Source organism: Meles meles, chromosome 7, assembly GCF_922984935.1.
Source record: "Meles meles chromosome 7, mMelMel3.1 paternal haplotype, whole genome shotgun sequence".
Classification (NCBI taxonomy): Eukaryota; Metazoa; Chordata; class Mammalia; order Carnivora; family Mustelidae; genus Meles; species Meles meles.
Genome location: NC_060072.1, coordinates 104,457,938 through 104,482,916, shown reverse-complemented (window position 1 = coordinate 104,482,916; position 24,979 = coordinate 104,457,938). Strand labels below are relative to the sequence as shown.

Here is a 24,979-nt window from a genome sequence, read left to right as displayed (position 1 = left end):
TTTGAATTACCCTCTTGGTTATGGAAAGTCATGTTTGCTTTTCATTCAGATTTTGTGAATATGAGCATGTTGTTACAGGATTTACAGATGACTTTATTTAACTGAATAGAGAATTATTTTAGAGCTCATTGTATTGGCTCTACAACCAAATTATATTCTTGAAGTGATTTTATTAAAATTACCTACAGTTTTCTAAAACTGTAGATGGTCTTCATTGAAGAAGTTGATAGAGGGAGTTTGTTATACAGTATCTTGCCTTTTTTTTTTGTAGTTTTAAATTTTGATCTAATTTCAAACTTACAGAAATGTTACTTGAATAATACAAGGAACTCCCATATACCCTTGGTCCAGATTCATTGTCCCATTTTTTAATTGCCCACTTCCCTTTCCCCTTTCTCTCCTCTTTCATCCTTCCCTGTTCCTCTCCCCTTCCTTCCTTCTCCCTGTATGTATACAAGTCTTTGTGTGGATGCATGTTTTTATTTTTCCTAGATAGAATTCTGGGGTTGAAATTTCTGGGTCATGTTGTAAGTTTCTGTTTACCCTTTTACAGACCTGATGAAATGCATCATTCTCTGTATCTTCTACAGTATATTCTTAGAGTCTTTTTGATAAAGTCATTCTGGTGTGAATGAAATAATATCTCATGGATTAACATGCGTTTATCTACACTAGTGATATCCTCTCCTGTTTTATTGGCCATGTGTATATTTTCTTTGGAGAAACGTCCATTCAGAACACCCTCACCGTTACTTTTGGGTTGTCTTATTATGTGGTGAAAAAGGTCATATATTCTGAACACAAGTTTTTTATCAATCTTGCTTTTTGCAAATCCATTCGACAATCTCTGTTCAGTGGAGTGTTTAGTTAATTCAGATTTAGTTTTGATATACTTTTCTACACCTCCCATTTTGCTTTTTGTTTCCTGTTTTTCTCATATCTCAAGAGATCCTTCTGTTCCTCCTTTTTTGAGTTATAGCTTAGTGATTGATCTAGGTATGACTGTGTGCATCTTATCAGTCTACTCTAATTCTGGTCAAATGTAGGAACTTTGTTTCAGTATATCTCATTTTATTTTCTGTGCTCCTAGTGTCATATGTTATATCTGTGCATGTTACATCAACTCAACAATATAGTGACATAACTGGTGCTTTATATAATCTTATTTCCACAGTCTTTCTCTGGGAATGTCCTTTATTTTTGTCTTTGTTTTTTTAAGAATCATTTTGCTGGATATAGAATACATGGTTGCTTTTTTTTTAATTGTTAATCATTTAGATTATGTTATCCCATAGACTCCTAGCTCCCATTTTTTTTTTTTCATTTTGATTATGTTATCCCCTAGACTCCTAGCTCCCATTACTTTTTTGTAAGAAGTCAGCTGTTAATCATAATTTTGGTCTCCTTTTGTGATAGGTTGGGCTTTTTCTTTTGCAGATTTCAAGGTTTTGTTTTTGTTTGCTTATCCTTGTCTTTTAGCAGTTTGACCCCATGGTGACGTGTTTAGGTGTGGATGTCCTTGTCCATTTCCTAGTTAGGATTTACTGGGCTTCATGGATCTGCAGATTAGATTTTCATCAAATTTAAGCAATTTTTGGCAATTACTTCTTCAAATATATTTATAATCCTTTTCTGTCTTCCTTCTGGGGGTCTCCTTACATATGTGTTGGTACACTTATCATTGATCTGGTCTCAGGCTTTGTTCATTTTCTTCATTGTTATTTTTTCTCCCTCTCTGCTTGAGATTGAATAATTTCTGTTGATTCTTCAAGTTCACTGATTCTTCTGTCATCTCAAATCAGTTGAATTTTCCATTTCAGGTACTGTATTTTTCAGCTGTAAGTTTCATTCAATTCTTTAATTTACTTTGTATCTTTTTATTGAGACTCTTCATGGGTTGTGTCATTTTCATCATGGTTTTCAACACTATTTCCATTAGTCTTTGACCATGTCCGTATAGCTGTTTTTAAATCTTTGCTGAATCTACCATCTGGAAATACTCAGATGGTTTCTCCTTAATGCTTTTTGTAGTAAGAGTCACCTTTCTTGTCTCTTTGTTTTATAATCTTGTTGAATTTCCGGTAATGTAGCAATTAGGGGTTCTGATTTCCTCCCCAGGAGGTTGTCTTGTTTTGTTTAGTAACTTGCTTCCTGTAAATTTATGAACTGTCTCTACCGCAGTGTGCAGCCATTGATGTCTCTGTTCATTTCTTAAATTTTTTAAATCTTGCTTCCTACGTGTTGCTGCTGTGCCTGCATCCTTTAACATTTAGCCAAAGTTTTGGCAGATGTTGTGTGCAGACCCCATTATTCATGCTTTCTCCTCTGCTGATGGATCTGTGTGGGCTTATAAGTCCATTCAACATTTGGGTCATTTTCAAGGCTGCCTGGTTTTTGCTTTCTAACAAGCTTTTTGCTTCTTTGCGGGTATGCGCATGCCTTGGCAACCATGGGTATGTGGGTGGCTTGAACCAGCTTCAGTTTCTACTCTGCATGCCTCTGGTAAATCTAGAGTTTATGTGGAGTGCTTATCACATCCAGATGGCTCTCCGACCTCTTAGAGTTTACAGTTAAATATCTTGCTACTCTTACCTCATTTCCCCCAAACAGGATTGCAACCTCAGGCTAGAGAACTCTGTGTGCTTAGCATGGAGGCCACCTCTTTGATTTACTTTGCCTCAGGTCAAGCAAGTCCCTTCTCTCTAAGTGACAAGTTCTGGCATGGGAAGTGAGAGCACAGCACAGACTCACACAGCTCTAACCAAACTTCAGTGATTTTCATGAATAAACACTTCTTAATTTGTTGTAGGTCTTCAGAGTCTTTAAAATAATTTTATCCAGATTTATAGCTGCTTTTTAAAAAGTGGGGATGATTTGTCAGCCTCCTCACCTCATCGTACTGAAAGCGAATTTCCCTCTCTTACTTTGAATCATACTCCAACCAGAGCAGTTTAATGAGAATAGACCTAGAGAGGACTGGTAAAGTTTCCAGAAGTATCCATTCAAGGCTCTCAGAATGCCAGAGTTTGACATGTAACATTTATCTATTAAGTTGATTACTTTTGGTAATGGATACATGTTTTATTTTTAGATATTCTTTGTGTTTATTTATGTTCATTTTATAGTAAATACTAGTTACTTCAGTCCACCTGGTTATGAGTATATTTCTTAATGTAAGTATGTAGTATTTTAATAAAATATGCTGGAATGTAGACTTGATCTTTGGATTGAAAAAATAACACCTAGTACTAGACATAAGAATTGGGAGTCGATATACTTGAACTAAGGACTTTATTTCTGTACAAATTCTCTCCTGCCCCCATTCTGTCACAGGTGAATCCCCATTCTTTTAGGCAAGAATGTGGATTCCCACCCCATATAGACCATGGACTTTAGTTATATATAAATGGTATGTTGACTTCGGTCTTGCATCATATGATAATATAATGGGTTGGTAATCTGTTCTGAATTTGAGAATGCATTTAATGGGAAAGAAAGCTAATTACAAGGCTGCCAAATGGGAGGGTGAGAAGATACTATTTCTCATAAAACCTAGTTTGGAGAGCTTGATACAAATCTCTTGCAGTTCTGGAATTATAAATGTTTGGCTTATATTCAGGAAACCTGGAACCTGTGAGGACTGGTAAGGTGCTTTGGCTAATGAAGGGAGAAGTCTAATGTTAGTTGAGACTGTTCTGCACACTCAGCATTTGGTCTGACAAAAAGTGCTTGAGTGCTTATGAAGGACCAGATGTTTGTCAAGTGTGGGGAGTGGGCCCTTGTGGGGAAATCCACTTTAGATACTGTACAAAAGGGTTGCTTAGAGGTACAGGGAGGCCTCAGAAGAAGACAATTCAAAACGGATCTCTGGATTCCTTAAGAGTTAAGAAGAAAGAAAGCCCGACAGAATGGATTGTGTTCACTCAGGCAAGGGAGTTGCTGGGGCGAACAGCCATGGGTACAGAAGTGCCCATGAGAGGAAGTCAGCATGAAAATAACTGCCAGGCACCTGGCTGGCTCTGTCAATAGACAATGTGATTCTTCATCTTAGGTGTGTAGCCTGCTTAAAAAAAAAAAATGATTGCCAAATGCAGCCTGTTCCAAAGCATCTTCGCCAGATAAGAACTCAGTCACCCCCTACAGTTTTAACTCCGGCAAGTTCAAGCCATACACAGCCAACTGAGAGGAGGAACGGAATTAGGCAGGAAAGAAGAAAACGACCATGTCAGCCTTCTAACCCTACTGCAGGTGGTTAGCCTGTAGCCTGGCCCGGCTTATGAACTCTTGACGTTTGGTGTTTTTATAATTTTGTGGGGCTGACATTCTGTTTTAGTGCCTTACAAGTTCAAACAACTCGATGGACTTTATATTAAAGTAAGCTTTTTCAATCTGGATTGGTAGAAAAATATCTGAATATTTAAGAGACTACTGGGAGATGATTTTGCTGTGTGATTTTATCCCGTGAGTTAAAAAAATTGGTTATAGGGGTGCTTGGGTGGCTCAGTGGGTTAAAGCCTCTGCCTTCGGCTCAGGTCATGATCTCAGAGTCCTGGGATGGAGCCCTGTAAGAGGCTTTCTGCTTAGCAGGGAGCCTGCTTCCTCCCTCTCTCTCTGCCTGCCTCTCTGCCTACTTGTGATCTCTCTCTGTCAAATAAATAAATAAAATCTTAAAAAAAAAAAAGAGTGGTTATGTATATTAAGATTTTGGGGGTGCTTGGCTGGCTCAGTCGGGAGAGTGTGATTCCTGATCTTGGGGTTGTGAGTTCGGGCCCCAAATTGGATGTGGGGATTACTAAGAAAAAAATAAATAAACTTAAAAAAAAATATTTGAGCATTTTTTTTTTTTGGTGCTGTAATTCCATTCATGTGATTATTCAAAACCTGAAATAGTTTTGTCACAGTTATGTATGGGATATATATAGATATATGAATATATGTCACCATTACTTTTTTAACAAAGCTTTATTTTGGTATTTTTAATGTGATTTTTATTGTACTATATTACAGCTTCATATTCTTTCCCCTTAAAATTGCTATGAAATTTTGTTCTGTTATCTTCCCATAATTGTTACCAGAATTAATACTGTTAATACTGAAAGAGCTAATTCAGGAATTTAGTAGAATCATCTATTTTTATTTATTTTTTTTTAAGATTTTATTTATTTGACAGAGAGAGAGAGAGAGAGAGAGAGATCACAAGCAGGCAGGCGCGGGGGGTGGGGGAAGCAGGCTTCCTGCTGAGCAGAGAGCCCGGTGTGGGGCTCGATCCCAGGACCCTGAGATCATGACCTGAGCCGAAGGCAGAGGCTTAACCCTCTGAGCCACCCAGGTGCCCTATCTATTTTTATTATTGCTGAATTAATAAGGCAAGAGAAATCCTTTCTGATGATTGCTTTTAGCTGGTCACAGCTCTTGTTTCCCTCTTCATTCTATTGATAACACTTCTGTGATTATGTTAAAAATTCAGGAATTATCTTGTGGCATACTTCTTTGCTTTTTAATATTGGTAAACTCTGATGTTATTTCTTTAGGTCTTTCAGCTTCTCTCCATTTTCCTGTCATCTAGATGTTGTTGATTTCTCAGTCTTTCTCTCCAGCCCTTCTGTTAAGGCTGTATGTCCCCCTGTTCTGTTTCTCCAGAGCATAACACGTGTACTTCAGCAATAACCTGTCCTCGAATTTATTCTGTGTTGACCTCCTGCCACCTAATGGTGAGTTCTAGGAGCAGTCTTGAACATATTTGTATCTCTAGGGCTAACTGAGGCGCTGTATAGGTAGTCAGCTAATAACATTTTCTGTGAATGAAACAATACTAGGCATTCAATAGGTTAATTCTTTTCATTTCCCTCACCCTCAGGTACAGCACTGGAATAGAAGGTTCAGATTCTCCATAGAAAGTTAAATAATGCTATAGAGACTATTATGTGAACTTTCATTCCTGAAAATACCATAGTGAGTAGAACAGAAACAGGAGATACCCTTTATGTGACCGAAATGTCTTTTTGTAGAGGAACATCTGATTTCTTTTTTAGAAGATAAAAAATGCAAGGTCGGATTGTGTGCCAGGTTTGTAACGTGTCTGATATGCAGAAAGACCTGTCAAAAAGAAGAAGACATCAAGCATATGAAATTCTTTAAGGTATTTTGGATTTCATATAAGATGTGCTTTATCTTTTGGTCAACCAGTTGCTGCCATTCATGTTCTAAATTAAGTGTCTTAACACAAATTTATTATTAATGAAAGTCTCTTAAAATTCAACCTCGGGGACAGAATTTCATGAATCTTTCGTATATTTGTTTGTAGTGCTGGGAGATACCAGACATCATCTTAAAAACTAGAGAGGGGACTTAGAGAGCAGGGCAGAAGAAGAAGTGAATGAAACTCAAATTTAAAGATTTCCTCTTTGCAATGTGAAATTATACTTCATCCCTTGGGTGACATCTAGAGTGACCTGCCATTTCCTGAGATCATTATGTAGCAGAAAGGATTAATAATTATTATTTTAGACACTGAGCCTATTCCGTTTCATATAGACAAATATTTCCAAGTTGCTCTTCATAGGGAATATACCAATGTTTATGCCTACCAAAGCCATTCTATTTTTTATTAGGTTCAGTTGGCTATGTCATTAGTTTTTTATGCAGTGTTCAGTGATTCATTAGTTACATATAACACACAGTGCTCATCACAACACGTGCCCTCCTTGATACCCATCACCCAGTTACCCCATCCCCCCTCCCCGCTCCTCTCTGAAACCCTGAATTTGTTCCTGGAGCCCATAGTCTCTCACAGTTTGTCTCCCTCTCTGATTTCTCCCCCTTCAGTTTTCCATTCCTTTCCCTTTGGCTCTCCGTCTTATTCCTTATGTTTGACATAGAAGTGAAACCATGTGATATTTGTCTTTCTCTGCTTCTTATTTCACTTAGCATAATCCCCTCGGTTCCATGCGTGTGGATGCAAATCCTTTCTTTCTTTCTTTCTTTTTTTTTTCAAGATTTTATTTATTTGACAGAGATCACAAGGAGGCAGAGAGGCAGGCAGAGAGAGAGAGGAAGGGAAGCAGGCTCCTCTCTGAGGAGAGAGCCCGATGAGGGGCTCGATCCCAAGACCCTGAGATCATGACCAGAGCTGAAGGCAGAGGCTTTAACCCACTGAGCCACCCAGGCGCCCCTGCAAATCCTTTCTGATGGCTGAGTAATATTCCATTGTACCACATCTGCTTTATCCATTCATCTCTTTTTTTTTTTTTTAAGATTTTATTTATTTATTTGACAGAGAGAGATCACAAGTAGGCAGAGAGGCAGGCAGAGAGAGTGAGAGGGAAGCAGGCTCCCTGCCGAGCAGAGAGCCCAATGCGGGATTCGATCCCAGGACCCTGAGATCATGACCTGAGCCGAAGGCAGCGGCTTAAACCACTGAGCCACCCAGGCGCCCCTATCCATTCATCTCTTGAGGGGCATCTCGGCTCCTTCCACAGTTCGGCTATTGTGGACATTGCTGTTATGAACATAAGAATGCATATGCCCCTTCTCCTCACTACATCTGTATTTTAGGGGTAAATACCCAGTAGTGCAATTGCTGGGTCATTGGGTCGTTATTTTTAACATCTTGAGGAACCTCCATACTGCAAAACCAGTCTTTAGAGTGTTGGTCTTTTTATGTCAGATTTTAAAAGACGTACTACAATGGAGCTGTAATTGGCATTTTCATTAATTAATATGGAGTGAAATTAAATATCTTCTCCTATATTAAAAAAAATACTTTCTCTAGTAGTTAATCGCATCCTTGCCAAATTCTTTACTCACCATGCTTGCACAAGTAAAAGCCACAGGTTCCATTAATTATGTGTTAAGACCATGTAAAGCGGGTGACCTTTTTTTATTTTCCCTTAGGAAGAAAGTATTAAAGCTGAGTTTTGTTTACTGCACACCTCTAATGGATTTTTCAGTTGAATTGTACCATTAGTAATCAGATGCATTCATTTTGGGGCATTAAAAATAATGAAATAGATTATTTGATATTACAAAGAAGTGAAAAATCTCCCATTTTCCAGATCCTTTGTTGCTCTATTATTATCCCGTGAACTTACCAAGTGATCAGATAAATCAGGATGTTTTTGTGAATAGATGGGCATCTCCTGAATAGGTTCTGGGTATAAACAGATGTGGTCAAAATTCCAAAAAAAAATATATATATGTGTGGGACACCTGGGTGGCTCAGTCAGCTAAGCGTTTGCCTTTGGCTCGGGTCACAATTCCCGGGTCCTGGGATTGAGTCCTGCATCGGACTCTCTGCCTCCTGCTCCCCCTGCTTGTGCTCTTGTGCTCTCTCTGGCAAATGAATAAATAAAATATTTTTTTTAAAAAGTGTACATCACATGAACTCTCAAGGAAAGAGATGTATAGTGAGAGCCTCTCTGAAGCTGCCATCTTACTGTGTTTAAGTGGATACATTTCACTTAATGAGCTTTTCCTTCATGTTTCATCCTTTCTGTGCTGCAGAAATAATTTTAGGCTCTCACCTCAAATTTCGCCACCCTTCACAGTCCTGAAAGTATGTTAAAGACCAGCTGTTCTTAAACCTGAGATGGTATGTCTCTGTAAGTCCTAGAAATGATGAGCGAGGTGATGACAAAGACAGAGGTGTCAGAAGTAAGGAAATGAGACAAAATAGGAAGGTATTTGGAGAACTTGGTTGCTAAAGGATTTTCAAGAAGAACAAAAGAGAGACTCTTGTTTTTTATTATTTCGAAATAATCACAATTAGCGAAAAAGCCATAATCAGTTGTAAAAAATGTGAAATGACAGCGAAGATAAGAAATTTGTGGTTCAAGTAATGTGAAGCCTGGTGTAAAATCTTCATGGATGTGGAAACACAGCCCTCACTAGTTAGAATGGCAAATTGCCAGTATTAGTGATGCTATGACAAAGGTTCAATTTTTTAAAAATCTTGATGAAAAATCATGTTTCATGCTGCTATAGCAGGAAACAACAGACTTCAGAATTTACGCAGCTTATATCATATACTTTGATTATAATATAACCGATTTTTTTTTCCTGTTTGGGAAACTAGGCAGATGTGTTTGCCTGTACCCTCTCTCCACATAAGCTAACGCCTTTTGTATACTTTTGAAAATTTTTGTTAGATTTTAAGATGCTTAAGTTTAATGCTTCTTGGTGTTATAAAAGGTCTTCAGATCTTCTTATATAAAATGTGAAGAGTTATTAGAGGAATAAATAGAAGGAAAAAGAATGTCTCTTGGTTAGGCTTCATAAAAATACACTATTTCCAAAAGTGAGATATTACTATGTGCCTATCCCAAGTCCCCAATTTAGTTTTATCCACCAGAGCTTTTGATCTCTTGGAACTGATTATATTGTTAACATGTCCTATCAATCACATGTGATACAAAAGCGGTATCTTGAATTTGTGCTTAATTTTGGGGAAGTATTTCTTTAAATGGATAACGCTGATTTGTTTTTTGAAAAGATTTACATAAATTGTAACAATGGGGAAGATTTTTTCCACAAAGACTTTCAGACTGTTTCCTAGGTACCTAATAGTATTTGCATGAAGTAATCCATATAACGGGTAAGTATGATGATCTGTAAGGTAGTGAGTATATCAAGATTCCAGTGGATTAAATTATGACAGAACTAAAGGGCAAATGTCTTGAGGTAGGTTCTTGATGAAGTTGAACCTACTGTCCGGATCAGGTAAGAGTAGAAGGCTGGTACTCATGGTTAATTTGTGAACTGGTTATACACTGTGATCATTTACAAAAAAAATTTTAGTTCCATGATAATGCTTATCATTCATGCTAATCCTTTTTTTCCTATATTTTCACTTATATTAAGTTTATTTGGTCACAGATTTTATGTGGCCAAATGTATTGATACTTTCTTTTATAACTTCTGTTGTTTGAAAAGTCTGCCACTCATCAGTAATACCACTCATACATGTTTTCTTCTGAAATATTTAATGGTTTAATGGTTTCGTTAAAAGGAGTAAACACTTTTACTAATAGGGTTTATTTTGGTGTATGTGGTGTGATGTGTAGGTAGGTTCTGCTCACTAATTTTTTCTAGAGTATTTTTATTTTCCATCGATTATTCTTTTGTAGACAACACTGCATTTAATAATTATAGATTTGGCCGCCGCCGCTGCCCCTTTCCCGGCCGCCGGCCGCAGCGCAGCTGCCACCTCCCAGCTGCAAGCCGAGCGGAGGCCAGGACGGAGCGCGCGAGCGCCGCCCTCCCCGCCACTCCGTGGGTCGCTCCAAGGCCCGAAGAGCTCCGCCGGCGCCCCCCGCGCCCCAAGTTCGCCCGCCCCCGCGGGCCCACCGCCTCCTCTGCCCGCCACCCCCCCGCGCGTCCCCCGCCACGCCCCCTGCCGCGCCACCGCCCTCTGCGCCCCGCGGCGCCCCCCACCCTCCCGCGTCCCGCCCGCCATGCCCGGCCCGGCCGCTGGCAGCAGGGCCCAGGTCTACCCGGAGGTGAACAGCCTGAGGAGCCGCAAGTACTGGGACTATGAGGCTCACGTCCCGAGCTGGGGTGATCAAGATGATTACCAACTGGTTCGAAAACTTGGTCGGGAAAGTATAGTGAAGTATTTGAGGCCATCAACATCACCAACAATGAGAGAGTGGTTGTAGAAATTCTCAAGCCAGTGAAGAAAAGGAAGATGACACGAGAGGTTAAAAGTCTGGAGAACCTTCGTGGTGGAACAAATATCATTAAGCTGATTGACACTGTGAAGGACCCTGTGTCAAAGACCCCAGCTTTGGTATTTGAATATATCAATAATACAGATCTTAAGCAACGTTACCAGATCCCGACAGACTTCAATATCCGGTTTTATATGTATGAGCTACTTAAGGCCCCGGATTCCTGCCACAGTAAGGGAATGAGGCCCAAGGATGTGAAACCTCACAATGTCATGATAGATCACCAGCAGAGAAAGCTGCGACTGATAGACTGGGGTCTGGCAGAGTTCCACCATCCTGCTCAGGAGTACAATGTCCATGCAGCCTCGAGATATTTCAAGGGCCCAGAGCTCCTTGTGGATGATCAGATGGATAATTACAGCTTGGACATGTGGAGTTTGGGCTGTATGTTAGCAAGCATGATCTTTCTTTTTTTTTTTTTTTTTTAAAGATTTTATTTATTTATTTGACAGAGAGAGAGATCACAAGTAGGCAGAGAGGCAGGCAGAGAGAGAGGAGGAAGCAGGCTCCCCGCGGAGCGGAGAGCCCGATGCGGGGCTCGATCCCAGGACCCTGAGACCATGACCTGAGCCGAAGGCAGCGGCTTAATCCACTGAGCCACCCAGGCGCCCCAAGCATGATCTTTCGAAAGGAGCCCTTCGTTCACGGACAGGACAACTATGACCAGCTTGTTCGCATTGCCAAGGTTCTGGCCACAGAGGAGCTGTATGGGTATCTGAAGAAATACCACATAGACCTAGACCCGCACTTCAATGGTATCCTGGGACAACATTCACAGAAACGCTGGGAAAACTTTATCTATAGTGAGAACAGACACCTCGTCAGCCCTGAGGCTCTAGATCTTCTGGACAAACTTCTGCGATACGACCATCAACAGAGACTGACTGCCAAAGAGACCATGGAGCACTCGGACTTTACACCGTGGTGAAGGAGCAGTCCCAGCCTTCTGCAGACAAGGTTGTGCTTTCCAGTGGTCTCACGGCAGCCCAGTGAAGACTTGGAAGGCAACGGGTCATGCAGCATTGATGCTTGCCAATAAAACCGACCAACCAAACCCAAATCTTGAAGGAAAACTACAATGTCATAAAAAGAAATTCTAGTCATTCCTTCGAAATGCAAAGAAGAGTAAAGACCTAACTGGCTGTCAAAAAGAAAGAAATCCCCCAGTACTAGTCTACAGGGTGCTGCCGTTGTGACAGCAGGACGATGCCCAGAGTTCAGGATCTGAGGGAACGCTCCCTTTGGAATGCATGGGAGAGGAGAGACTCGGGTTGTTGTCCATTTACCTTTATTTAACAGGAGGCCACTGTTGAATTAACCCGTTCAGTCAACAAGCTCTGAATATCTGACTTCCTATCTATTCCACTGTGGTCTGGGTTTCCTTTGGTTTCCTTTGGCTCAAGATTTAGCAAAACGTCAGCAGTCTATACTGACACACCAGCCTCATTTATGAAAAGGAGATATTAAAACAGTGACAGTATTTTTTTAAGCTTTTTTACAAATTCATGTTTTATGTATTTTTTTTATGACATGAGCTCTCTGGGAAACGGACCTCACCCCTGCAGTTTTCTTCTAAGTGTATTCATTTGGGAGCAAACTGCAGGCACTCACAAGAGGCCCCTTTGCCGTCAGCAGGCATCACTTGAAGCCTTATGACACCGTGAACAGGTCCCTCTGTCTCATCAGAAGTGCATAACTTGGAGCTCACTGTAACCTTTGTTGATTTGCCTAACCATAAAATCTTGTTGCATTTTTAACCGTGTAGCCTTCTTTTTCTTTTTGCAGCCTTGTAAGGAAAACCTCGCCATTTCCCAGCACATCCAACCCTATGTGTGCACCTGTTTTCATGCACCTCCCTGAAATAGAGACTTTCTGGTCATAACCATAATGAAAGCTGGAAAGTCGGTCTTCAGGCAGCTTGGGGAATGAGGGAAACATCCTATTAGAATGTATTTAGGAAAAGACCTACTGAGTGAGAAAAATGTACTCTTCCCCCACCCCCCACCCTTTTTGCCTTTTTATCCCCATGAGAAGAAATTTCTCTCTATAATCAGGGCAAGCTGCATTTGGAAGCTCCAAGAGGTCATATGTGAACGTGATGGCAGAGCTGTCCTTCTCACGGGCAGGGACTGGGGTCCTGTGTGCAGGTCCAGCCCGTTCCCCAGTGACTGAGCAATCATCATCTGGGGGGTCTGGGCGTTTAGTTGGAGCTCCTGGAGCCGGTGTCAAAGCTCGGGATCCATTGTGCCAGCCTTCGTGTTAGCAAAGGAAGCTAGATTCTGTCTTAGAAAGTAAACAGGCTGATTTCATTTTGGGGACTTGTCACCAGTCTGGTTTGCAAGCAGTCTCCTCCCCCAGTGCAGAGCCATGCCACAGCTATGGGGACTTCAAGCTAGGCTAGAGCTCGAGGTGTCAACCCACATCAGACCGTAGGATTTCTTTATTAACTATTTAATAATGTCACACATTTTTATAAGGTTAGATTGTTTGTTTGAAAACATCTGTTTACAGTCCATATTCCAATAAAATCGTATTGGTATTGGTTGCAAAAAAATTATATTTTTACATTTGTGAATTATATATTTTATACTTTGTTATCTAATGCCGAAAGCTTCATTTGTTAATCTTTAAACACATTTTTTTTTTAAGATTTTTCTTTGAGATAGAGCGAGAGTGAGTGAGAGAGAGAGTATTGTGGGGGCGGATAGTAGAGGGAAAGAGGGAGAAGGAGAAACAGGCTCTCCACTGAGTAGGGACCCCAACATGGGGCTTAATCCCAAGACCCTGTGATCTTGACCTGAACTGAAGGCAGACACTTAACCGACTGAGCCACCCAGGTGCCCCAATCTTTAAACACATTTAAAGCTATTTTATTATTTTAACTAGAAACAAATTACTATGTGCAAAGCAACACACAATTTATCATTGAAAAATCAGAAAATATAAATAAGAAAATAAGTATGTAGTGGTATTAATTCCTGGCAGTCTCCCAACATTGGCTCCCCAACATGCAAGGATTTGAGGGGTGATGCTAAATTTTTGCCTATCTCCTTCCCACTGGAGGGCTTTTGAGTCCCCACTTGAGTCCCAGGTTGAAGACTGAGCTACTTAATTTGCTTACGTTGAAAAAGTCTGGCAACAAAGAGGATACCTATAACGACTCTCTGGGCACCAACTCCCTATGAAATTTAGTGCCAACTCCTATGTTTGGCACACAGATTCTGGGACAAATAAAAAATATTTTAAAATTTAATATAATAGAGATGCCCACTCATTTTTCTGTTGAAAATAGGAAGTTCATTGAGTGATCGGCTCTAGTCATGAGAAGGTGTACTACCAGTATGTACCTTCCCCATAGGAAAGAATGACACAAGTGGGAATGGTTTGAACCTGCACAATGCTCTATACCCTCACGGTGGAGGCGGTCAGGCACATAGGCACTGGCCTGAATTCTGTAGGGCAGAAGTGTGGAAGTAAAACGGAGGACCAAACTGAAATTTTAACCTGTGTTCGTAATCTGAGTTTTAATGTTTGAAAGTTACGAAGAGGAGTTACAAATGTCCCACTCTGCCTAAGGAATCTCAGAGTCGCACATGGTGTCTTTTCTGGATTGGTGGGGGATATGGGAAGAGTGGGTACAGAGATAGTTTAAAAAAAAATCTCCAACTATGAACTGCCATAATAAGCAGAAATTACTCGGGGGGGGGGGGGTGGTCAAAGCGATGAGGGGTATGTTGGGTTACCCTGGGACTGACTTGTTCTTAGCACTAACAGCCCTGAGTCCCAAGAAGCCCCCAGTCCTAAGCACACCGGGGAACCTGTTTGAGATCTGGAGGTCAGAGGTCTGAAAATCTCACTCAAGTTAAAGTGTTGGCAAGGCTGCATTCCTTTCTGGAGGTTCTAGAGAAGAATCCATGTTCTTGTCTTTTTCTTTTTTTTTTTTTAAGATTATTTATTTATTTGACAGAGATCACAAGTAGGCAGAAAGGCAGGCAGAGAGAGAGGAGGAAGCAGGCTCCCTGCTGAGCAGGGAGCCCAATGCTGGTCTGGATCCGAGGACCCTGAAATCATGACCGGAGCTGAAGGCAGATGCTTAACCAACTGAGCCCCCAGGCGCCCCCTGTCAGTGATTTCTATTGCTTTTTTTCATTTCATTCACTATATTATTCAGCTCCAAAATTTTTGTTTAGTTCTTTCTTAACTATTTCCAGCTCTTTTGAAAAAATATATTTTATCTATTTGTTTGAGAGAGAAAATGAAAGAGATCAAGTTGGAGGAAAAAAGAGAGGGAGAGAGAATGTCAAGCAGACCCAGGGCTCGATCCCATGACCCTGAGGTCATGACCTGAGCTGAAACGAAGAGTCAGACACTTAACTGACTGAGCCACCCAGATGCCCTTTCAACTCTTTATTACATTTCTCATTTTGCTCATCTAGTATTTTTCTCATTTTATTGAACTGGCTTTTTTAATTAAAGGTTTTATTTGTTTATTTATTTATTTTAGAGAGAGCATATGTGTGAGCCAGGCGAGTAGCAGAGGGACATGCAGACTCCGCACTGAGCATAAGCTCGATGCAGGGCTGGATCTCATGACCTTGCAATCATGACCTGAAATAAAAATAAAGGGTCAGGTGCTTAACAGACTGAGCCACCCAGGCACCTTTGAATTGGCTTTTTGTGTTTTCTTGTAGTTCACTGAGTTTCCTTAAAACTGCTATTTTGAACTCTTTTTTGGATAAACTACTGATCTTCATGTGTTTGAGATCAATTACTGGAAGATTATTGTGATCATTTCACGGTATCATATTTCTTTGACTTTTTAAATTCTTTGAAGTTTTACATCGCTGTCTTTGCATTTGAAGTAGTCTTTAATGACTACCTTTCCAGTGTGTCCAAACCCGATTTTTTTGTTTTTTGTTTTTTGTTTTGCTCTGGTGGTGTGCTGGAACTTTACTGTAGGAAATCTAGTTTTCCAGAAAGGCTTTCTCTTCAGTGGGTGATTATCTAAGACAGTGTTTTCCAGGGGCTCCCAGATGTGGTTGAGAGGAAGGGGCTGGAGCCAGTGTATGGGCTATTGCTGGGTCCACAACTGGGCCTGTAGTGAATGTGCCTGTTATCTGATGCATGGGGAGGCAAGAGTTTTCCTAGGTCCCTGGTTTATGGTGCTTGGTTCCACAGCTCCTACAAAGAGGTCCACAGCCATTTTATCACCACAAAGACATTGTATTGTAATTGTATATTTTTCTGTCTTTAAAGCAAGGGATGTGTATTTCCTTATATATGGTTGGACTTCATAACTGTTCTGTGAACTAATAAATGAATTGAGATGGGTAGCAGAATTTCACACAAAAAAAATTGGTTTTCTTTATTCTTTACCAGTAAAATTATTAGAAAACATTGGCTTGGCTTTTTAAAAAAAAATTTAAATTTTTTTAAAAAAGATTTTTTTTAATTTAATTTAATTTTTTCCCAGTGCTCCAAGATTCATTGTTTATGGACCACATCCTGTGCTCCTTGCAACACGTGCCCTCCTTAATACCCACCACCAGGCTCAACCAACCCCCCCACCCCCACCCCTCCAAAACCTTCAGTTTGTTTCTCAGAGTCCACCGCTCTCATGGTTTGTCTCCCCCTCCCATTTCCTCCAACTCACTTTTCCTCTCCATCTCCCAATGTCCTCCATGTTATTCCTTATGCTCCACAAGTAAGTGAAACCATATGATAATTGAGTCTCTCTGCTTGACTTATTTCACTCAGCATAATCTCCTCCAGTCCTGTCCATGTTGGTACAAAAGTTGGGTAATACTCCACTGTATATATGGACCATATCTTCTTTATCCATTCATCTGTTGAAGGGCATCTTGGCTCTTTCCACAGTTTGGCGTTCGTGGCCATTGCTGCTATGAACACTGGGGTACAGATGGCGCTTCTTTGCACTACATCTGTATCTTTGGGGTAAATACCCAGTAGTGCAATCACAGGGTCATAGGGAAGCTCTATTTTTAATTTCTTAAGGAATCTCCACACTGTTCTCCAGAGTGGTTGCACCAACTTGCATTCCCACCAATAGTGTAAGAGTGTTCCCCTTTCTCCACATCTTCTCCAACACTTGTTTACTGTCTTGTTGATTTTGGCCATTCTAACAGGTATAAGGTGGTATATCAATGTGGTTTTGGTTCGAATCTCCCTGATGGCTAATGAAGATGAACATTTTTTCATGTGTCTGTTAGCCATTTGTATGTCTTCTTTGGAGAAGTGTCTGTTCATGTCTTCTGCCCATTTTTTGATGTGATTATCTGTTTTGTGTGTTTAAGGTTGAGGAGTTCTTTATAGATCCTGGCTATCAGCCCTTTGTCTGTAGTGTCATTTGAGAATATCTTCTCCCATTCCGTGGGCTGCCTCTTTGTTTTGTTGACTGTTTCCTTTGCTGTGCAGAAGCTTTTGACCTTGATGAAGTCCCAAAAGTTCATTTTCACTTTTGTTTCTTTTGCCCTTTGAGACGTGTCTTGAAAGAAGTTGCTGTGGCCGATGTCAAAGAGGTTGCTGCCTATGTTCTCCTCTAGGATTTTGATAGATACCTGTCTTACATTGAGGTCTTTTATCCACTTCGAGTTTATCTTTGTGTATGGTACAAGAGAATGGTTGAGTATTTATTTAAGATAGAGGGAGAGAGAGTAAGAAAGACCATGAGAGGGGAGAAGGTCAGAGGGAGAAACAGACACCCTGTGGAACTGGGAGCTTGATATGGGACTTGATCCCGGGACTTCAGGACTCCGGGATCATGACCTGAGCCAAAGGCAGTGGCTTAACCAACTGAGCCACCCAGGCACCGGAAAACATTGGCTTTTTAATGGATATTTTAACTGCTAAAGTTTTTTTTTTTTTTTTAGATTTTTTTTAAATTTATTTATTTGACAAAAAGAGATCACAAGTAGGCAGAGAGGGAGTCAGAGAGCGAGGGGAAAGCAGGCTCTCCACAGAGCAGAGAGCCCAATGCAGGGCTTGATCCCAGGACCCTGGGATCATGACCTGAGCTGAAGGCAGAGGCTTTAACCCACTGAGCCACCCAGGTGCCCCTAACTGCTATTTTTAAAATAGTGATCCTGCTTTGGATACAAAGGAAGTAAGGAAAGAGGAAAAAGAAAAACGAACATGGAAAGAATCTGTGATTACACCAAGGTTTGAGAAAGCCCCTTCTCTAACTTCTCATCCACTACAAATGAATGATGACAGCACTTCAAGTGGAATGGATCAGGATGAAGGAAGGTAAAATCTATAAATTCTTTATTTCCCTTTGAAGGAATTTTAACAGTGATTACTTTTTATGGAAATAAAATGCTGCGGTGTAGGTACAGGCAAGACAAGAAATACTCAAGTATATCAGACACACTGCTTGAAAGGTTAAGATGAGGACAAGTGACTTTGACAAGGAGCAGTTTCAACAGTCACCATGGAAGCTGGACTGTAATGAATAATTATAAAGAACTCCTTAGAGAATTTTTACAGGGAAAGGTATTAGAGAAATGGATGATAACTGAAAAAGAATGTGGAGTTCAAAGGAATTTTCTTTCTTTTTTAATTTTAAGGTGGGAGCCTTTAGAGTACGTTTGTATGCTCCTGGAAATGACCCAATAGAGGAGACATGGTAATTTAATTTTGTTCTCATTTCCAAATATTAGAAAGCTTATTGATTATATTACATTCTTTTAAAGATGATATAGGGGGCGCCTGGGTGGCTCAGTGGGTTAAGCCACTGCCTTCGGCTCAGGTCATGATCTCAGGGTCCTGGGATCGAGCCCCGCATCGGGCTCTCTGCTCAGCTGGAGGCCTGCTTCCTCCTCTCTCTCTCTGCCTGCCTCTCTGCCTACTTGTGATCTCTCTCTGTGTGTCAAATAAATAGATAAAATCTTAAAAAAAAAAAAAAGATGATATAGTAATTGTCCTTAGTACTCCTATTCATGTAGTTTTGTGTCAAGAAGTTGTTTATTCAGAATTGGTTTCACAGTGGAGTATTCTCATATAATTGAATGTGCACATGCTATCATTCATTGATTTAAATATATATGTATAACAGTAAATATATAAACCTTAGGACATTCTGAATAGAACTAATCATTCCTTGATAATTTTAGATATTCAGTGCATTTGACAGTATCATGAATAGCTATGGTTTTATTAGGGACTTTGAAGTATCTGGTTATATTAACTTAATATTGTTTAGATTCTGGGGGAAGGGGAAAGATTTTATTTATAATTGAAAAATAAACTATTAATCTATCATAGATTATTACTTTTGGTTTATAAAGTTCTAAATTACAAAAGCCATGATTCCTGTGCCAACAGTGTCATTGAAACATGTAGAGTGTGCTCAATAAGTGTATGTTCGTGAATAAACAGTTGAATGAATAAATGAATGCCCATTGATCAACTTCTTTAGAAGAAGCAAATCTTTAGTTGTTTGAAAGTAGATTGTCAATATTGCCTACATATGAAGTCTTTTTATTTAAAAAAAATGGTTGATTCATGAATTATTATTTACAATTATAGCTAAAAATGGAATACTAATAGATTCATTTGCTATCAGATTACTTAAAAACACTTAAATATTACTTTCACCACATACTGTAAAACACGTGTTTTTTTTTTTTTCTTAATAAACATATAATGTATTTTTATCCCCAGGGGTACAGGTCTGTGAGTCGCCAGGTTTACACACTTAACAGCACTCACCATAGCACATACTCTCCCCAATGTCCATAACCCCACCCCCCTTTCCCAAGCCCCCTCCCCCCAGCAACCCTCAGTTTGTTTTGTGAGATTAAGAGTCACTTATGGTTTGTCACCCTCCCAATCCCATCTTGTTTCATTTATTGTTCCCCTCCCCCCCAAACACCCCATGTTGCATCTCCACTTCCTCATATCAGGGAGATCATATGAGAGTTGTCTTTCTCCGATTGACTTATTTCACTAAGCATGATACCCTCTAGTTCCATCCACGTCATTGCAAATGGCAAGATTTCATTTCTTTTGATGGCTGCATAGTATTCCATTGTGTATATATACCACCTCTTCTTTATCCATTCATCTGTTGATGGACATCTAGGTTGTTTCCATAGTTTGGCTATTGTAGACATTGCTGCTATAAACATTCGGGGGCACGTGCCTCTTCAGATCACTACGTCTGTATCTTTAGGGTAAATACCCAGTAGTGCAATTGCTGGGTCATAGGGTAGTTCTATTTTCAACATTTTGAGGAACCTCCATGCTGTTTTCCAGAGTGGTTGCACCAGCTTGCATTCCCACCAACAGTGGAGGAGGGTTCCCCTTTCTCCGCATCCTCGCCAGCATCTGTCATTTCCTGACTTGTTAATTTTAGCCATTCTGACTGGTGTGAGGTGATATCTCATTGTGGTTTTGATTTGTATTTCCCTGATGCCGAGTGATATGGAACACTTTTTCATGTGTCTGTTGGCCATCTGGATGTCTTCTTTGCAGAAATGTCTGTTCATGTCTTCTGCCCATTTCTTGACTGGATTGTTTGTTCTTTGGGTGTTGAGTTTGCTAAGTTCCTTATAGATTTTGGACACTAGCCCTTGATCTGATACGTCGATTGCAAATAACTTCTCCCATTCTGTCAGTTGTCTTTTGGTTTTGTTAACTGTTTCCTTTGCTGTGCAAAAGATTTTGATCTTGATGAAATCCCAATAGTTCATATTTGCCCTTTGGCAATGTTCCTAGGAAGACGTTGCTGCGGCTGAGGTCAAAGAAGTTGCTGCCTGTGTTCTCCTCAAGAATTTTGATTAATTCCTTTCTCACATTGAGGTCCTTCATCCATTTGGAGTCTATTTTCATGTGTGGTGCAAGGAAATGATCCAGTTTTATTTTTCTGCATGTGGCTGTCCAATTTTCCCAACACCATTTATTGAAGAGGCTGTCTTTTTTCCATTGGACATTCTTTCCTGCTTTGTCGAAGATTAGTTGACCATCGAGTTGAGGGTCTATTTCTGGGCGCTCTGTTCGGTTCCATTGATCTGTGTGTCTGTTTTTGTGCCAGTACCATACTGTCTTGATGATGACAGCTTTGTAATAGAGCTTGAAGCCCAGATTGTGATGCCACCAACTTCGGCTTTCTTTTTCAATATTCCTTTGGCTATTTGAGGTCTTTTCTGGTTCCATATAAATTTTAGGTTTATTTGTTCCATTTCTTTGGAAAAAAATGGGTGGGATTTTGATAGGGATTGCATTAAATGTGTAGATTGCTTTAGGTAGCATAGACATTTTCACAATATTTCTTCTTCCAATCCAGAAGCATGGAACATTTTTCCATTTCTTTGTGTCTTCCTCAATTTCTTTCTTGAGTACTTTAGAGTTTTCTGCATATAGATTCTTAGCCTCTTTGGTTAGGTTTATTCCTAGGTATCTTATAGTTTTGGGTGCAATTGTAAATGAGATGGACTCCGTAATTTCTCCTTTTTCTGTCTTGTTGTTGGTGTATAGAAATGCAACTGATTTCTGTGCATTGATTTTATATCCTGACACTTGACTGAATTCCTGTACAAGTTCTAGCAGTTTTGGAGTGGAGTCTTTTGGGTTTTCCACATATAGTATCATATCATCTGTGAAGAGTGATAGTTTGACTTCTTCTTTGCTGATTTGGATGCTTTTAATTTCTTTTTGTTGTCTGATTGCTGAGGCTAGGACTTCTACTACTATGGTGAATAGCAGTGGTGATAACAGACATCCCTGTTGTTTTCCTGACCTTAGCGGAAAATCTTTTAGTTTTTCTCCATTGAGAATGATATTTGTGGTGGGTTTTTCATAGATGGCTTTGATAATATTGAGGTATGTGCCCTCTATCCCTACACTTTGAAGAGTTTTGATCAGGAAGGGATGCTGTACTTTTTCAAATGCTTTTTCAGCATCTATTGAGAGTATCATATGGTTCTTGTTCTTTCTTTTATTAATGTGTTGTATCACATTGATTGATTTGCGGATGTTGAACCAAGCTTGCAGCCCTGGAATAAAATCCATTTGGTTGTGGTGAATAATCCTTTTAATGTACTGTTGAATCCTATTGGCTAGTATTTTGGTGAGAATTTTCGGACCTGTGTTCATCAAGGATATTGGTCTGTAATTCTCTTTTTTGATGGGATCCTTGTCTGGTTTTGGGATCAAGGTGATGGCAGCCTCATAAAATGAGTTTGGAAGTTTTCCTTCCATTTCTATCTTTTGGAACAGTTTCAGGAGAATAGAAATTAATTCCTCTTTAAATGTTTAGTATTTAAATGTTTTTCTTTCTTTTCTTTAAATGTTTAGAATTCCCCTGGGAAGCTGTCTGGCCCTGGGCTCCTGTTTGTTTGGAGATTTTTGATGACTGTTTCAATCTCTTTACTGGTTATAGGTCTGTTCAGGTTTTCTATTTCTTCCTGGTTCAGTTGTGGTAGTTTATATGTCTCTAGGAATGCATCCATTTCTTCCAGATTGTTAAATTTGTTGGCATAGAGTTGCTCATCCTATGTCCTTATAATTGTTTGTATTTCTTTGGTGTTGGTTGTGATCTCTTTCATTCATGATTTTATTTATTTGGGTCCTCTTTTCTTTTTGATAAGTCTGGCCAGGGGTTTATCAATCTTATTAATTCTTTCAAAGAACCAGCTCCTAGTTTCTTTGATTTGTTCTATTGTGGGTTTTTTTTTTGGTTTCTATTTCATTGATTTCTGCTCTGATCTTTATGATTTCTCTTCTCCTGCTGGGTTTAGGCTTTCTTGTTCTTTCTCCAGCTCCTTTAGGTGTAGGGTTAGGTTATGTATTTGAGACCTTTCTTGTTTCTTGAGAAAGGCTTGTACCACTATATATTTTCCTCTCAGGACTGCCTTTGCTGTGTCCCACAGATTTTGAACCATTGTGTTTTCATTATCATTTGTTTCCATGACTTTTTTCAATTCTTCTTTAATTTCCTGGTTGACCCATTCATTCTTTAGAAGGATGCTATTTAGTCTCCATGTATTTGGGTTCTTTCCAAATTTCCTCTTGTGATTGAGTTCTAGCTTCAGAGCATTGTCGTCTGAAAATATGCAGGGAATAATCCCAATCTTTTGATACCAGTTGAGACCTGATTTAGGACCCAGGATGTGATCTATTCTGGAGAACGTTCCATGTGCACTAGAGAAGAATGTGTATTCTGTTATTTTGGGATGGAATGTTCTGAATATATCTGTGATGTCCATCTGGTCCAGTGTGTCATTTAAGGCCTTTATTTCCTTGTTGATCTTTTGCTTGGATGATCTGTCCATTTCAGTGAGGGGAGTGTTAAAGTCCCCTACTATTATTGTATTATTATCGATGTGTTTCTTTGATTTTGTTATTAATTGGTTGATATAGTTGGCTGCTCCCACGTTAGGGGCATAGATATTTAAAATTGTTGGATCTTCTTGTTGGACAAACCCTTTAAGTATGATACAGTGTCTTTCCGCATCTTCTATTATAGTCTTTGGCTTAAAATCTAATTGATCTGATATAAGGATTGCCACCCCAGCTTTCTTCTGATGCCCATTAGCATGGTAAATTGTTTTCCACCCCCTCACTTTAAATCTGGATGTGTCTTGGGGTCTAAAATGAGTTTCTTGTAGACAGCATATTGATGGGTTTTGTTTTTTTATCCATTCTGATACCCTGTGTCTTTTGATTGGGGCATTTAGCCCATTAACATTCAGGGTAACTATTCAGAGATATGAATTTAGTGCCATTGTATTGCCTATAAGGTGACTGTTACTGTATATTGTCTCTGTTCCTTTCTGATCTACTACTTGTAGGGCCTCTCTTTGCTTAGAGGACCCATTTCAATATTTCCTGTAGAGCTGTTTTGGTGTTTGCAAATTCTTTCAGTTTTTGTTTGTCCTGGAAGATTTTATCTCTCCTTCTATTTTCAATGATAGCCTAGCTGGATAGAGTATTCTTGGCTGCATGTTTTTCTAGTTTAGTGCTCTGAATATATCATGCCAGCTCTTTCTGGCCTGCCAGGTCTCTGTGGATAAGTCTGCTGCCAATCTAGTATTTTTACCATTGTATGTTACAGACTTCTTTTCCTGGGCTGCTTTCAGGATTTTCTCTTTGTCGCTAAGACTTGTAAATTTTACTATTAGGTGATGAGGCGTGGACCTATTCTTGTTGATTTTGAGGGGAGTTCTCTGCACCTCCTGGATTTTGATGCTTGTTCCCTTTGCCGTATTAGGGAAATTCTCTCCAATAATTCTCTCCAATAGACCTTCTGCTCCCCTCTTTCTTCTTCTTCTTCTGGAATCCCAATTATTGTAATGTTGTGTCATCTTATGGTGTCACTTATCTCTCAAATTCTCCCCTCGTGGTCCAGTAGGTGTTTGTCTCTCTTTTGCTCAGCTTCTTTATTCTCTGTCATTTGGTCTTCTATATCACTAATTCTTTCTTCTGCCTCATTTATCCTAGCAGTAAGAGCCTCCATTTTTTATTGCACCTCATTAATAGTTTTTTGTTTTCAACTTGGTTAGATTTTAGTTCTTTTATTTCTCCAGAAAGGGCTTTTATCTCTCCAGAGAGGGTTTATCTAATATCTTCCATGCCTTTTTCGAGCCCAGCTAGAACCTTGAGAATCGTCATTCTGAACTCTAGATCTGACATATTACCAATGTCCGTATGATTAGATCCCTAGCCTCTGGTATTGCCTCTTGTTCTTTTTTTTTTGTGGTGAGTTTTTCTGCCTTGTCATTTTGTCCAGATAAGAATATATGGAGGAGGGGCACCTGGGTGGCTCAGTGGATTAAGCCGCTGCCTTCGGCTCGGGTCGTGATCTCAGGATCCTGGGATCGAGCCCCACATCGGGCTCTCTGCTCCGCGGGGAGCCTGCTTCCTCCTCTCTCTCTGCCTGCCTCTCTGCCTACTTGTGATCTCTCTGTCAAATAAAAAAAAATCTTAAAAAAAAAAAAGAATATATGAAGGAGCAAATAGAATACTAAAAGGGTCGGCAAAGACCCCAGGAAAATGCGCTTTAATGAAATCAGAAGAGACCCCAAATCATTGGGGGGAGAAAGGGGATAAAAAGAAGTTCAGGAAAAAAAAAATTTAAAAAGAAAACAAATTTAAAAAAATATAAAAAAGAAAAAAATATGTATATTAGACTGATGACTAGAACAGGGTCACCCACTTAATTTCGGGAGTATTTTGGTCTCTTAGAAGAAACTATCTCCCAAAACCTTAAAGAATGAAAAACATATATAAGG

At 39.8% G+C, this 24,979-nt stretch overlaps 1 protein-coding gene and 1 pseudogene across 1 annotated transcript in view; both read left to right on the top strand.

Moving 5' to 3' along the window:
* The first annotated feature begins 10,451 nt into the window (after positions 1 to 10,451).
* Positions 10,452 to 11,720, top strand: LOC123946915 (annotated as a pseudogene).
* A 1,105-nt stretch (positions 11,721 to 12,825) lies between these two features.
* LOC123946463 (ankyrin repeat domain-containing protein 26-like) overlaps positions 12,826 to 24,979 on the top strand; it is a 49,401-nt gene continuing 37,247 nt past the window's right edge. Inside the window, 1 exon segment of the mRNA XM_046011843.1 lies at positions 12,826 to 12,985. Coding sequence (XP_045867799.1) covers positions 12,826 to 12,985 — 160 coding nt within the window.